The following is a 17225-nucleotide window of genomic DNA, read 5'->3' on the forward strand; positions in this document are numbered from 1 at the left end:
AGATCTTTTTTAGATTTGTTTTTCTTGTACAAAAGTCATGCACATACAACAAGAACATCCACAAAATGCATAAAAACTTATGTACGAGGGCTTATTTCTTCTCGTTAGAGGATACAGAGCCAACAACTGGTCCATCAGGTCTACTTCTCATATCTTTTCGTTATAAAACTGAACAGAAAATGGTCTGTTCACTTCGATAGTAGTCTTAGTAGATTTACACCGTTTTGTTTTATTCTGAGCTTCTATTCCAGCACAATTAGAAACAGTGTAAATAGTCTTGTTGTCTAGCCATTTAGAAACAATTATATTGCCAACTTCACTACTTACAACGGATGGAAGTTCCCCTATCCTCTTGTTTCATTTGTTTATCTGATTTCATAACAGAATTTCTGTCGCTCGTATATCTCTTTTATGCAGTTCTTCGATAAGGGGAAATAAGCAAAATAAATTGTCAAAAAATACTTTATGATTGATTCTCTCTAAGTCGTCAGTTAGAAGCAAAACAACATCAGCGCACGCTCTAAGTTTACTAATTTGACTTCTATCTCCCGTAGCTCCTTGGTAAACTTCAAAACAATACATATATCCACTAATTCCAGCTCTTACCCAAATTTGGACTCCCCATTTGTTAGTAAGTATTGCTTTATACCTAATTTTCCTTTTAGTGGAATAATTTGCTCATCAACTGATTGGTATTCCTCTGGATATGTGGCACCTAAGAAGTTTTTCTGAATTTTATCCAAAAACGGTCGGATTGTTCGCAATTTGTCCGTGTTATTTTGATTTACATTATCATTATTTACGAGATGTAAAAACCTCAAAATAGAGTAAAATCTATTGACAGGCATAGCATCTGCAATAAGTTCCATCCTCAGGCCATTATCACTTGACCAGTAAAGCCGTATTTTGGGATATCTGATGTACGCCATCACTAAATTTATGCCCAAGAAAGCATATAGCTCATATTTTGTAAAACCAAAATTTAATTTATTGTTTTAGCCAGCATATAAATTAGTCTGACAGACGATATCATCCATTATGTCTGCGGCGAACAGTGATAAACATTAATCCATGGGATTGTTTCCTTGAACATGAATATTTTCTGTTCCTCTAAACTGCGGCAAAGTTGCTGGCCCATACATGCTGTCATTATTCCACCATTTCCAGTCTTTTTTCTTAGCCTTTTTTGGCCATTATCAGTGTATGGATGGACTTTTTAGTCCGATAACGTTCTGTAATGTAGCCCGAAAGGGTCTTTTTAATTATATACGTTTTATAAAGCATTTTTGCAATAAAGCTTTTGTGATTCATGGTAGACAGCCAACTACAGGAGTTTCAGTTTCCTTGTGGAAGATAATATTGGAAAACTGTACACGAAATAGCAATATGCGATTTTTAATGTTTATCAATTGTATAATGTAGAATTTTTTACCGTATTTATATTGTTTTTAGAATTAATTTTACTTTTTTTTCCTAAGAATCAAATTCAAATATGATTAGGCGAATGGAACCGTAGGTTTCGCAGTCAATACTCCAATCACAGACACATATTACCATTGTCTTATTACCCAGCATTCTGTTCCGCATATATACGTCAATGAGGTCTATTTAAACCTGTCAAGAACAAAATAAAATAGAAGAATTTTCCGTGTCCTAAAAACTTTAAATTATTTGATCTTATTCTCTTAAATTTTCTCTTCTTAGGACAAAATGCAAACGTCTGATATATGCTTTAATTAATATGTTACAAGTATCGATGCTCAGTTGAAAGACTATCCTAAATCATTTTGGAAATTTGTTAATGATAAACGTTCTAGTCACAGTGTACCAAATACTATGTTTTACAAGAATCAGTCTGCTTCTAATGGACAAGAAATTGCTACTTTGTTTAAGGACTTCTGTAGAACATTAATTGTCTTTTTTAGAATAGTTTGTTGAATAAATAAACAATAATAATTAAAATATTTCAATTTCCCATTTCACTAAAAAAAGACTATACGATCAGCATGATATGCCTTCTTCCTGCTGTATCGTATCTCCTGAACATGTCAGTTTTTCAGATTTAAACTATTCCTTCAAACCTAACTCCCCTTACTTTACTTCGTCTTTATCTTCTCAAATAGAAGCATCTTAGCCAAAACTTCCTCTTTGGCTTCTCAATTAGAAACAAGTAAATTCTTTTCACGCTACTCACATAAAAGCAGATTTCAATTAACTTTATTTTTATTTAATAGTTACCTCAGATAAATTCCGTCCATTTTTGATACTCCTATTTGGCAAAGTTAGAAAAAATTTCTTTCTTTGTTATCTGACATTTCCAATATGTCGATATCTTAATATATCATTTCGTTAAAACACGTGTTCTCATTGTTCGTAATAATAGTATTAATACTACATGGCAACATATGAGATCTCTATTAAATCCCGCCGATCATTTCTCGCGTGGAAATTTTTCATCTGTTTTTCGTCAATTCTGGTTGTCTAGTCCTCCCTTTTTGACTCAAACAAATAACTGAAAACTACTGATAACTTTTTCTAAATACAACTTAAATATTTTTTCCATACAATTAGGAAAATGAGTACTTCAATTAATGTATTTTAATGCAATTGTCGGAATATCAAATTAAAAAAATAAAAGATGACATACAGATTAATGAAGTCCGCAATTTCACTATTTTTTGATAATAGACACTACCACTAATAACTAATAAAACCACTCAAATTTGATACTATTTGGAGACAAAAAAACGTGTGCTTTGCTCGTGCATATCGGGAAAGATACTTGAACAAAATAATAGAACAAACAAGTAATAGAATTGGAATATATGGGAATTAAATTATCTGGTCATATCTAGCCAGAAAAGCAAAAAATAAGTAAAGCAGGAAAAGAATACCAGCTGAATATGGCTAACAGCTTATCAGAATATTTAAATTAAACTATATGGAGAAACAAATACAATAGAAAAAAACTATGATACATGAAACGACAATAAGGCTAAAAATAATAACAAACAAAAGATAACAAACAAAATGCTGAGAAACAAATGGCAGAAAGATAATAGAAATCCAAGAAAAGTGGTCAAACAATATCAATAGAGCCTAAATCTACGATGAAGACATTCATATATCTATAAAAATAATACGAAGAAAAACAAACGTGAAGTTAATATCTTCTTCTTCTTCTTCTAATGACGCTACAACCCTTTGTGAGTCTTGGCCTGCTTAACAATGTTCTTCCATTCTGCCCTGTCGGATACTTTCCTTCGCCACTGCCTGATGTTCATGGTTTTAAGATCCCTCTCTACGTCGTCTATCCATCTTTTACGGGGCCTTCCTCTTGTTCTGTTTCCTTGGGTCTTCCATCTCTGGTCTACTTTTACAGCTCGATTATCTGGCATTCTTTATAGGTGATCAAGCCAGTTTAGTATTTGTGACTTTACAAATCTGACAATATCTGCGCTCTGCATTAGTTCATCCAGCTCGTGGTTCATTTTAATTCTCCACGAACCATCGCTGCATTGGGTTGGTCCAAATATCTTCCTTAGTATTTTGCGCTCAAATATTCTCAGTTGATTTTCATCAGTGGTTGAGAGGGTCCACGTTTCACATCCATATGTGACCACTGGTCTAATTACTGTTTTGTAGATTCTCAGCTTAGACTCACGATTCAGTAACTTACTTTTCATTAAGTCTTTATATGCAATATGTCTTTGTATGTGAGGTTAATATCAATACTAGAAATTGTCACTATAAATGATAAGAATTTAGAATCAACAAATTCCAGACAATATTGACAGAATACTTGAAGAGTGAATGAATTTCAGGTTTATAAATTATATTTCAAAACAAAAGGATTGGCATGAATTTTAAGCCCACATTAAAGATGACCTAGATATACCAGATATTATAAGTTACAAGTAACTATATAAGTCCGAGAGCTAATTTTTACCTGATAGAAATGATGATATAATGACTATAGATTGATAAGCCTAATGTGCCACCCTTTAAAGATTCTCTTGAAAATTGTTCAAAACCGAATTTATAAGAAATGTGAGGAGCAGATAGATGAAACTCAGTTTGGCTTCAGAGGAGGCATTGGTACAATAGAGGCATTATTTGCGTTGACGGTACTCTTGCAGAAATGTCGGGAATATAACAAGAGTGCATATGTATGCTTCATAGACTTTAGGAAGGCCTTTGACCGAGTGCAGCATATAAAGTTAATAGATGAATTAAAAAACATCAATTTAGACAAAAAAGACATTGAGTTTATTAAGGCTATATACTGGAACCAGAAAGCAGTAGTAAAGGTGAACGATATAGAAACAAATAATATACCGATTGCGAGAGGGGTTAGGCAAGGATGCGTGTTGTCTCCGACGCTTTTCAACGTGTACTCACAGGTCATATTCAGAAAAGCCTTATGGGAAAGAAAAGAGGTAATAAGAATTGGTGGAGAAATCATAAACACCATGAGATTTGCAGATGACACTGTAATTATGGCTGAGAGTATAGAAGAACTACAAACTTTACTAGATGCAATAAATAGTGAATGCATTCAAATGGGACTTGACATCAACACAGATAAGACCAAATTTATGATAGTATCAAGGAGTCCAATAAATAATGAACAACTGACTCTTGGTGGACAGCAAATAGAGAGAGTGACAAAATATAAATATCTGGGAGCATACATCAACACAGAATTAGATCTAGACCAAGAGATCCGGGTACGAATAGAAATGGCAAGGGCAGCGTTCTTAAAATTCAAGCAATTGTTCTGTGACAAAAATCTGAATACTACGCTGAGACTGAGGTTTGTTGTTACGTCTGGTCGCAAGTATTGTACGGGGTAGAAACATGGACACTAAAAGCGCAAATAGTTAAGAAGATTGAAGCCTTTGAACTTTGGATATACCGGAAAATGTTGAGAATTCCATGGACTGCCAGGGTCACCAATGAGGAAGTGCTGAGAAGGATGGGTCAGATAAAAAATTGTTGAGAACGATAAAAGTACGCCAGACTGCATACCTTGAACACATACTGAGAAATAATAAATATAGTCTTCTGCAGGTCATCATGCAGGGAAGAGTCGACGGCAAAAAGGGAATAGGTAGAAAGAGGAAGTCATGGCTGCGAAATATTCGAGACTGGACAAACATGACTGTAGACGAATTATTCCACGTTGCAAAAGACAGAGAAGCTTTTAAAAATGTGGTCGCCAATCTCCGTTAATGGGGACAGCATAGGAAGAAGAAGAAAAAATAACGAAAATCTACAGAATTTACAGAAAAGGACAAGATATATTAGTGGAAAAGAAGTTTGATGCAAAAACTGTGACAAAGCGACAATAATCATCCGTTTACGACAAGATTTTTTAGAAACAGTATAAACTGGAATTAAGATTTTAAGTATCAATACTACATTAATAAGTTGGATTTGAAATACTTAATAATGATAAAACATCTCTAAAGAATTATTTTAAGCTACAACCATACTATTGTCTTAGATTTTTTAGTCAAGATGTTCTTCTCCTTTCTTGACGTATTTTATCCTCTATTTTGGCCTGTAATATGAGTCACACGATGCTAAGTGTTTCTCCAGGCGTTATATACCCGTAATATTGCACTTTTTTTTCTTTTAATGTTTTTTTAACGTTTTATTCTTTCTTAATACTGCATAACACTACAACATTCGTGATCAAATCCATCAAAATTATTGTTTTATTCATTATGCTTCCTAAATTTTCCTAAATCTTTCGCCCACTATTTAAATATTATCAACATACTTAATATTTTTAATTAAAAACCAATTAACTTATACCGATCTCTGCTGTTTCCGATTCAATAGTTTCCACTATGATTTTCTCAAAGTAAACGTCAACTAAAGGCGACAATATAAATCCTTGTCTGACTTCCCTCATAATTTTGAGTTCTTTGGATATCTTGCATCTAATTTTACCTGCCGGTTGATAATAATTATAGTAGATGTTTGATATTAATCTTATATCTGGTTCATTCGGGTTTTTGTTTATGAGAATTTTCATCAGTTTATCACGTCTAACCCTATCGAAATAGCCGTTAAATATATAAGGCACCCGTGCCAAATTGAGTTATAATTATTTTACGCTGATGTGAAAAAACCTATAGTTTGTTATTATAAACGATTAGATGAACGAAATACCATAAATTCCCCAAATTTCTTTACGTAACATTAATATCATATTATGTCATACTACGAATTCTTTTGTCTTACTTTTACAAGATTTAAATGCCCGGTAAAGAGATAGCCCCACGCAACGCCCTGTATAATTTATGAGCCGAAAGAAATTACAGTAGCGGAGTCAGGAGCTTCTTGTGAAATGTGAATGCACAAGCGGTGAAATTGTTTCGAATATTTATGCATTATTTCAATTCGAAGCGATTTTTAACTTTACAACACTTTTACAACACAAATTACATTGTTTATAATTAGTGATTATGTTAGTTTCAGAATATGAGATTAATATGGGACGATTATGCATTGGAATTCTTGTGGTATAATTTTTTACAAACATCGTAAATGTTTCTTTAAGAAGAAAGATATTTTTAAAAATAAAAAGGGTAGGTGTCAAAAGTCGGACATTAAGGGAAACGCCAAAAAATTCGAAATATAGAGTTTTCGACTTGGGGATTTTGACTTTGCCGGATTTTGATACGACATAAAGAAGTTGGGATTCATTTTTACTAATTTTGAGTAAGAGAGGTGAAATAAATAAAAATTTAAGTTATAGGTAAAATATATATTTTTATTTATTATAAATCGTCATTATTTCAATGGCATTAAAAAAGTCAGTATTTTTTTGTTTTAGATAATTCGGTTGTTTTCTATCTACAGCATTGTCTAAGGTATAAGGCATTCATTTTTGTTTTTCAGAACTGAATAAGATGAGAACCAAGCTTATTTATGTGACAGTCCATGCAATCCCAATTTGGTCTCAATTTTTTACCCTAAAACGGGAACTAAGATAATTTTTGTGACAGTACATGTAATCCTAATATGGTCTACATCTTTTTATAGCCAACACTTGTATTCCAGTCTACCATAATACTGTTGATTTCGTTGTTTTTTATATATAGTCGTCTCTAGGTTTTCGTAAAATTTCTCTAGTTTACCATCTTTTTTGTTTGAGATTGCAGCGAAAACCTATTTTATATTTAAATAGGCTAGGAATTCAGCTCAAGGGACCAATTATTTGATCATTAATTTCCATACAACCTTTTACATATTGAAAATAGAAGATTTTAAAAGTATTCCAATGCCATATTGGTTGTCGTTCTCTATGCATAAGTAGTTCAAGCGGTTTCCTTTGGCTATTATTAAGCATTCTACATGTCTATTTACCATTAGCGATAAAGCTTTAAATTGTTGTTGTTTGCATTATAGTCAATTGTGGCTTAATTTCATATAAACATAATATTAATAGACTAGGCGGGATCTGTAGAAATTCAGACCATAATGGACATTTTCCATAGGAAGCTATTTTTTTACTGGAATCCCTTCAGGATGTGCCCAATATCGATAATCACGATATGCGCCAGTCGCAAACCCTGTGCTAAATTTTTTATTTAACAAAATCTGAAAACAATTGAAAGTTTCTCATTTTTTTGCTTTATTTTCGTTTATAATTCGGAAAATATTGATCCTAGAGAAAAAATTATAAGAAGATAAAAGTTTCGTTATTCAATTTTCGTTAGCTAGAAATTAAAAATTTAATGTTTATTGTTGAAAAAATAGTAATAATTGGAAAAAAAGTACAAAAAAAATGAAGTTAATCCTTTAAATGTTTTCGACTTTCTAAACTTAACATACAAGCTCCATATTGCGCCTAGAAAAACCTTTTAATATGTTTAAAACGTGTGCTAAATTTTGTTTAGATCGGTCGGATAGGTTTTGCATAATAATTTTGCAACCCAGCCTACTGAAAAAAAATCGCAAATTTTCAAATTTATAGTAGGCCCTAAATAAGGCCCTCAGATAGTTGCAAATTTTTTTACATATAAAAGAAGGCTCAAACTTTGAAACGCTTTTTGTAAAATTCAAATCGATTAAGTAGGAGAGCCTAGAAAAGTTTTAAACATTTTTTAGGCTTATAAATAAATTGAATAACTTTACGAGCTTTAAACATATTAATTTCAAAATTTATACACTTAAAGAACATTAAAAGACGCTTCTTTAAAAAAACAACGATACATTCGGCTTACTGGTTGCCGAGATATTGAAGGTCAAGGTCAGACCTGAAGATTCTTGTCCTTCCAAAAAAAGAAAAAGACTTTAAAAAAAAATATTGAAGATTGAGTCAAAATAAAGTTTATTAATGAAAAAAATGTTTTTTTTCGTTCGTCTTTGTTTTAACAATTTAAATTATTCATTAACAATTTATAAATATATACTTGTTTACTAAAAGTAACAATTTACTTCAATGTATAAATTGCAAGCTCAAAAAAAATGCATGAAGAAAAAATGCAATTACTTTTTTAACATACAATTGTTTATTGCAAATTTCCCAATTTTGCAATTAAAAATGGTATTTGAAAATATGATATTTGAAATCCTTGTCGTCCGAGACATCGACTCAAAAAAAAAGAGCAAAATTGGTTAACAAGAAGACGAGGTAATGCAATTTTTAGCTCGCGCTATGATTTTGAACTCGCCGATTCATATTTCGAGTGAATGTCCCCCACCACCATCTCTCATGCATTCCGAGCAACATTTTACGCGAAAACAGTTTTTTATTTGGCTTTTTTATGGATGTTGCCATAAAGCGCATTACGTAAAACTTTTCATTTAAAAAGTACTTGACAAGACGAGGGTATTTGTTTAAAAACGAGCCCTCTATCACTTATGGTTACACGGCAAATGTATGCCAACTTTGACCTTTAATATCTCGGCAACCAGTAAGCCGAATATATCTTTTTTTTTAAAGAAGCGTCTTTTAATGTTCTTTAAGTGTATAAATTTTGAAATTGATACGTTTAAAGCTCGTAAAGTTATTCAATTTGTTTATAAGCCTAAAAAATGCTTAAAACTTAAAAAAAAAATTCTAGGCTCTCCTAGTAAGCCGATTTAAATTTTACAAAAAGCGTTTGAAAGTTTTCGCCTTTGTTTATGTGTAAAAAAATTTGCAACTATCTGAGGGCCTTATTTAGGGCCTACTATAAATTTGAAAATTTGCGATTTTTTTCAGTAGGCTGGGTTGCAAAATTATTATGCAAAACCTATCCGACCGATCTTAACAAAATTTACCACACGTTTTAAACATATTAAAAGGTTTTTCTAGGCGCAATATGGAGCTTGTATGTTAAGTTTAGAAAGTCGAAAACATTTAAAGGATTAACTTCATTTTTTTGTACTTTTTTTCCAATTATTGCTATTTTTTTCAACAATAAACATTAAATTTTCAATTTCTAGCTAACGAAATATTGTGTAAAATTTAATAACGAAACTTTTAACTTGTTATAATTTTTTCTCTAGGATCAATATTTTCCGAATTATAAACGAAAATAGAAGCAAAAAAATGAGAAATTTTCAATTTTTTTCAGATTTTGTTAAATAAAAAATTTAGCACAGGGTTTGCGACTGGCGCATATCATGATTATCGATATTGGGCACATCCTGAAGTGATTCCAGCAAAAAAATAGCTTCCTATGGAAAATGTCCAATCCAAAACAGATCCCGCCTAGACTATAAACATGCAACAAGAAAACAGTTTCAGAATATTTTGAAGCAAACGTTTTGTCTACCGTACTTCTTTTCTGAATTTTTTCTTTCAGATTTTTAAAATACAGTGAATCTTTACTTACTTTATCATGGTGACACGTTCTTAGATGATCCTCTATCTTCGCCTGTTTCATAGAATCATCATCTTCATCATTCTGGCTTTACAAACCTGCTAGCCTCCTCAAAAATTTCGTCGTCCCTATCCATCATCTTCCTTCGCTAAGCACGTATTTCCATATTTCTCATATCTTCATCGATGTCATCAAGGAACCTTGTTATGGTTCTCCCTCTTCTTCTTTGACCAATGGGTCTATCAAGGAGCGTTTTCCTAGATGGGTCATTTTGTTCCATTCGAATTACATGTCCCATCAACCTCAGACCTCCTACCTTAAAATGCTTTATAATGTCTGGTTCCTAGTATTTTTATAGAATTGGAAGTTGTATCGTCTTCTCCACAATCCATTGTTATTCACTGCTCCATAGATTCACCTTAGTACTTTTCTTTCAAAACATACTAACATGTTTTCATTACCTTTTGTTAGAGTCAAGGTCTCTGACCCATATGTTAGGACTGGGCGTCTTATTGTTTTGTAGAGTTTTATTTTTGTGTTTCTCGATAAGGAGGAGATTAAATCCGAAATAGCATCTGTGGGTCGTGCAAATTTTGCGGTTTATCTCTGCGGTAATATTATTTTCAGTGTTAAGTAGCGTTCACAAGTATACAAATTCGTTCACTGCTTCGATGACGTCGTTTTCTATAACAAGTGGTAGTAGAATTTGTGGTTACGTGCTTATATTCCTATACTTCGTTTTGTTGGTGGTTATTATTAAACCCATTTTCGTTGCTGATTATTTTAATGCTACATGCATACGCCTCTCGTACAACGTTTTCCGTTCTCCCAGCAATATTTATATCATCAGCATAGGCAAGTGTTTGCACTAATTTATTATAGATTAAACCAATGGTTGTGATTTATAACATACCTACGTATTACTTTTTCCAGAGCCAGATTGAACAGTATACAGGAGAAAGGGTCTCCCTGGTGTAGCCCGTTACTTGTTTTAAAAGGTTCAGACAGTTCTCTCTGAATTCGTACTCTACATTCAACTTTTTCAAAAGTTAGTTTTGTTTCATAGTACCATTACTTAAAATTTAACTTTATAAACAGAACAATTTCTGATTAGACGACATGTGAGTATTTAAAATTAGTTTTAAAATATTAAAATGTATGCAAAAATAGTTCATAGACATATTTTGAAAATTATATTTAATAATTTGGAGAAAAACAACATTTCCTAAAGTCGTAAAAGAAGTCGTTGCTGAAAGACCTGATCAGATGGTTCGACCGCATATTGGCATACATCTTTTCGGCAGCACAGCGTTGCGTTTGCGATTAGCGTTATCACAAAGTACGACATTTCCCAAGTGGATGCGATTGCAAAAATAATGAATAAAATTTTGTCGTTACTTTTATTCATAAAAAAATTTCACTGAACAGAAAATTAGTGAACTAATTAAACTTGTCAAAAATTGCAAATAAACATAGGACATCCTGAAGTAAAATTTCGGATTAGATAAATTAAAAACAATAGGTGTAATGTAATTGCACAGCAAAGATTTACGCACATCATAGGCAAGAAGCAAACTTACTTGTTTTAAAGCGGTCAAACGAATACAACAATAATACGAGTAATATGAAATTATAAATGGTAAATAATTTAATTTTGGAACATTAAAATATAATGTTACAGGTGTTTAATAATTTTAAATATTATTGGTGTAAGATATACTCAATAAATTCCATTTAATTAATTCTAGTGGTCCTTTCACGTGGAATATCCCCATTCCTATACCCCATTCTCACCTTGAAAATTTCCAATTTCTTATCTCGTTGTATAACGAAATCAACTTCTGTGAGTCTATACAGACCACTTTGTCACTCTATAATTTAACACAACTTCAGTGTAGCAGATAATATACAGATATATCCAGCTGTAGAAGATCAAGGGAATTGTTTCCTGCAATTAGAAATTTATCCTGAACTCTATATAGACGACTTTGGAAATCTATGCTGTAAATGCTTTTAAATGTTAGAGATTTACTCAGCTTTCGCTCCTCAGTCAGTAAATCGTTACATACCGCATATTAACTTAAGATTTTTTAATCTCCAACGAAATGGCAGATACAGAAAATCAATCATTATCCGCTTCGGCTACGTCGGCATCTGAAACGTCACAAATATCTTCGCCATCCAAAAAGGAAAAAAATCCACGAGCAAAACCTTTTCATCCTTCAAAGTCTAAAATGGTAATCAATGCTACCAAAGAGCTTAAGGAAAGAGGTGGTTCTTCTCTTCAAACGATCAACAAGTATATTGCTGCAAATTACAAAGTAGATGCGGAGAAAGTTACACCATTCATCAAAAAATATTTAAAAGCTGCAGTTGTTACTGGATCGTTGGTGCAAACAAAAGGAAGAGGCCCATTAGGATTTTTCAAGTTAGCGTCTACCTCATCGTGTGTCCTGGATCTGCAAAGCCTAGTTTTGCAGAAAAAAAGAAAGCTGGAGGAACAACTAAACGGAAAAAAACTGCAGCCATTGCCAAACGTTCTGCTGTCGGCTACAAGGCAAAATCTAAAAAAAGTGACAAATGCTAAAAAAGCCGCATCAAAGACAGAGAAAAAGGCGAAAAAAGTTGAAAAGAAGTCTGCACCTAAAACTGCCTCATCTTCATCCGCAGTTCCGACTTCCGCAGAGGCCAAAGTAAAAACACCAACCAAAGCGAAGAAATTAAATAAAGGCAGTCCTACGAAAAAAACCGAAGGCACCTAAACCAAAGATCGCCAAGGCTGCTGCAAGTTCACCAAAAGCTATAAAAGCTGCTGCTCTTAAGAAGAAGAAGAATAAGTAATTGGACTAATTAATATCTTCGAATTATTAAAACCAGATTCGAGATTAACTCAGCTTATGACACAGTAAAATTAATTAAATGGTAATTTGTAATGCTTCTTAATTTCTTTTACCTCAACTGTAAATGGTAATTTTATGCATATAGCCATTTAGTGCGTAAATAAAATATTTCAGAATTTATGTGGATTATTGCCACCAGAGAACAAAATTGGAGTAAGCAAATAAAACAAATTATAGTCAAATAGACATCACAACACACTGCTTAAAGATCTACCAAATTCTTTGTAGGGGTAAAGCCGCCACTGCAGAGCACAGCTGAGTACTAGATTGTCTTAAAACTCAATAGCATTCGCATGGCGATCGGTCGCGCGTATAGAAAGTGTGAAGTGTCCAGTCCAGCAAAGAGCTGCAGTTTATTTAACTTTTAGTTTAGTCAAGGATAAAGGCAGTCGACATGAGAGCGCTTACCATTACTATCCTTTCTTTTGCTGCTTTCGGTAAGTACCATATTGTATACATTTTTAACGAGAAAAAATTCCATTGATGGATCAAATTTGTGAAAAATTGTAAGAATTGTGCTACTCATAATTATTTGGAATAGTGTGTACATGTACTACGTTTCGTTATTTAAGAAAGATCATCTTCAGTGTTAAATTTAAATAGCCCAAACTCGAATGTAGATGTTAAATAGTAGTAGTGAATAGTTAACTGTAATATTTTATCAAATAGTTCATTCAATTTATTTATTGTTCTTGGATATAAGTTTTCTTCCATCTTGTCCACCGTTTGCACCAATCTATATTGCCTGAAAGAAGTTCTCCATTACTTTGTTGGGCAGCATGCTTTTAATTATAATTTTGTGTAGGTATTTAAAGTGTCTCTATCTAATTCAATTTTTCTGTCTGTTTAATTACTATTTTAATGCGAATAATCCATAATTGAAGGTTAAAATAAGTTTAATTGACGTTCCACTTTGGAAATCGTTCTCAAAATACAAACAATATAAAATTAAACAAATTTTGTTTTTTCTTTGTTACTTGGTGAAAAATTATTCTAATAATTTAATTTTGTCTGACTCATTCATATTGACAATTCAGACATATATTATACATTTTAAAGTAGACGACTTTAGAATGATATTGCCAGTATTGCTGAGTTGCGTTTCTGGGACGACTTTATTGTAAGTTCATTCGGTTACATGAAATCATCTTTAACTTGAGAATATCCGTCAGAAAAAAATCGTGGCATGTGATTCGTCATTAAAAAGACAACCACATGCCATGATGACAGTAAAATTCTCCTGTTAGTGATTCCATAGTAAATCACGAGGAAAAAATCAGTAAAAAACCTCATAATATTATCCCGACATGGTAAGTATTCTGATTTTCTGTGTTATTTTAAAAACGTAAATGATGTATCCTCGATATGTTACTGACTAACTAATATTGGTATTTTCCTTTTATTAACTTCCTCTTTTAATATGGGTAACCAGATCCTACTGCATTCTGCCGAGGAATTTGCAACACAATTGGTCTCAGTTAGTATAATTAGAGCCGCTTCTTAGTTTTTTCTCTTTTTACCATCTGTTTCTTCTAGGACCATACTTGAATCGTTCCATTGAAACCTATGTTCATTTTCCCATGCATGTTTATATATTTGAGGTATATCAAATTCTCTATTTTTAACATAAGATTGATGTTCACGTATTCTAACATTTAATGGCCTTGATGTTTCACCTAAATAAAACTGATCGCATTCACAAGGTATTTTATAAATACAATTCTTTGTTTTTTCTTGTTCATTGTTAGGTTTAGTTTTAGATAAAATAGATCTCAATGTGTTTATTGTTTTGAATGTTCTTGAAATGTTGAATTTATTTCCTATCTTTTTAAGTTTTTCTGTTAATCCTTTAAGTATGGTATTGTTATTTTCCTCGTATTATTTCTTGTGTACGCTGTAGGATCTCATTCCAAGTTGTTCTGTTCTATTCGGTCGATTGTTGAAAATTCCCTATTTATAAACGATAAAGGATAATTATGTTTTAATAAAACAGATGTTAACAAATGTTTTTCCTTTAAGAACGAATTTTAGTTGAAACAAACAATTTTGGCTCTATCGTATAAGGATTTAATGATTCCCTTTTAAATATTGATATTGTGATTTGATTTGTAATTTAAATATCTGTTGGTGTGTGTTGATTTTCTATACACCTGAGTCTCATATCCAGTATCGTTCTTAGAGATTAAAACAACCAGGAAAGATAGTGTGTTATTATATTCCTTTTCCATGGTAAATGTTATTGTCTTTCCTTTATCGTTTATATCGTTCAGGACTGTGTCTAACAACTCTGATCCATAAGCCATATTGAGAATACATCATCTACATATCTCCACCATACTGTGGGTTTTAAATTTTGTTCAGAAATCATATTTGTTTCAAAATCTTCCATAAATATATCGGCTAATAATGAAGATAAACTGGAGCCCAATGCTAGACCAAAATTTTGTTTATAGAATTCATTATTTAGTTGAAAATATGTATTATTAGTACATAATGTCAATAACTCCATTATAGCTGATACATTAAGTCTTGTTCAAGTTGCCAATGTATCATCAGTCTCTAGTTTTTTCTTGATTATATTCAAAGTCTTATCTAATGGTACATTTGTAAATAAACTGTTTATGTCAAAATTTACTAAAATATTTGAATTAAACTCAATATTTGCTAATTTATTTGAAAAATGTTGTGTATTTTTTATAAATGTGTCCTTTTTATTTGCAAATGGTTACATAATATTTAATAAAAATTTTGACAGTTCACTAAGCGGTATATTGGTTTTATGAACTTTTGGTACACCATAAAAATGATGAGTCTTAAATCTTAAAATCTTCAAGTGGAGATTGAAGCGTTAAAAAACTAATTTTAACCTTCAATTTTATTGTTACTTATTCCCTCTAAAATAGTAATTACTTTAAAATGTCACAAGAAAATAGCTTCAGAACAATATTTGTCTGTTTAGTTCTTTATTCGTTTCAGGAATAGAATTGGTTCTCTGTCTTCTAAATTACCATGTTTTTCACACTTTATTATCTCTTGTCAGTGTCTTCATTTCTTCAATATATTATGTTCCATCTTTATTTCAATATTTTTTTTAATTGATCTTCTCATTGTATTCGTTCCTACTTCCTTTTCTACATTGCTTTCAGTTTTTTTTGAGCCTTTAAATTTTTTTGTGTTTTTATTCTAGTATTAGACCAATTTTTTTTGATGAATTTTCTCGATTTTAGATTTAATGAATTATATAAATATCTGGGTTACCGTCTTAATGGAAAATGGAATAATATGCAAAAGATTCGTGTAAGAATGAAACAGACAAATATTTATTATTTGTTTACCTTTGATTCGTACATCGTAGCATACGCATGGTAATTATGAATCTTGTGGTTCTTCCAGGAATGGTATTGCTCTATTTACGCTGTGTTTTTATCTATACCTGTTCTGGTTTGCACGTACCGCATTAATGAAGGTCGTCTTTAACAATTTTTCGACTGCATTTCCTTAGACTTTCCTTTGACTGCTAGTCTCCCCATATTATCAACACGTGTTATATTATATATATATGTTTTTTTGTGAAAGTGATATGATAAGTTCTGATAAACAAAAGTTGGTAGTAAATCCTGACCAAACCAGTTTGGTAAGCATTTTTCATATAAATACACAAAGTTTATTAAATAAAATTGATCAACTTAACATTTTTTTAAAAGATAAAACTTACAATATTTTGTGCTTTTCTGAACATTGGCTTAGAGAATCTGAATTAACAACAGTGATAATTGACAGATACTTTTTATCAACTTGTTACTGTAGAAAAAGTAGAGAACATGGGGGTGTTGCTATTTTCTGCGATGGCAAAATATCTACACGTCCAGTTTCTTTAAATGATATATCTTGTGAATATGAAGGTGAATTTTGTGCTTTGGAAATTATAGATATAAAAACTATTCTAGTATCAGTGTATAGAACAGGTAACGCAGATTTCCAAATTTTCTTAGGCCTATTTGAAAAATTATTAATATTCTGTTCTAATAATTATGTTCAAACAATTATAATTGGGGATTTCAATATTGATTTCAAAGGCACTTCAAATGAATTAAAATATTTTTCCGATCTAATTTCTTCTATTGGTTTAACTATGAGGATTGATGAATTTACAAGAATCACTGCTACATCAGCAAGTTGTTTAGATAATATTTTAACAAATATAGATAATGAAATAGTTGGGTGTGGTGTTGTAGACCCATGCCTTGCTAATCATTGTGCTCCATTCCTGAATTTAAAAATAAAATCTGATCAAATTGACAATGATAGGATATTCAGAAGACACATAACATGTAAAGGCACCCAAATGTTAAAACAATCACTGAAATCTGTGGATTGGTCGTTAATAAACAATTCAATAACAGCAACGGAATTAGCTGAGTTCATAATTGACACATATGTAAAATTAACTGAAGTTTGCTTTCCAGTAAAAAAGTCAAGAATTCATTTTGAGGCA

General features: G+C 31.7%; 1 protein-coding gene across 2 annotated transcripts in view; it reads left to right on the plus strand.

The window, feature by feature from the left end:
- The first annotated feature begins 12990 nt into the window (after positions 1–12990).
- Peritrophin-A (Peritrophin A) overlaps positions 12991–17225 on the plus strand; it is a 51267-nt gene continuing 47032 nt past the window's right edge. The window contains exon 1 of one of the 2 annotated variants that reach the window (XM_072536259.1): positions 12991–13167. In XM_072536259.1, coding sequence (XP_072392360.1) covers positions 13125–13167 — 43 coding nt within the window. In that variant the 5' untranslated portion in view covers positions 12991–13124. The remainder of the gene's footprint in view (positions 13168–17225) is intronic. The other variant, XM_072536262.1, reaches the window with a different exon arrangement.

This window comes from Diabrotica undecimpunctata, chromosome 1, assembly GCF_040954645.1.
Source record: "Diabrotica undecimpunctata isolate CICGRU chromosome 1, icDiaUnde3, whole genome shotgun sequence".
NCBI lineage: Eukaryota > Metazoa > Arthropoda > Insecta > Coleoptera > Chrysomelidae > Diabrotica > Diabrotica undecimpunctata.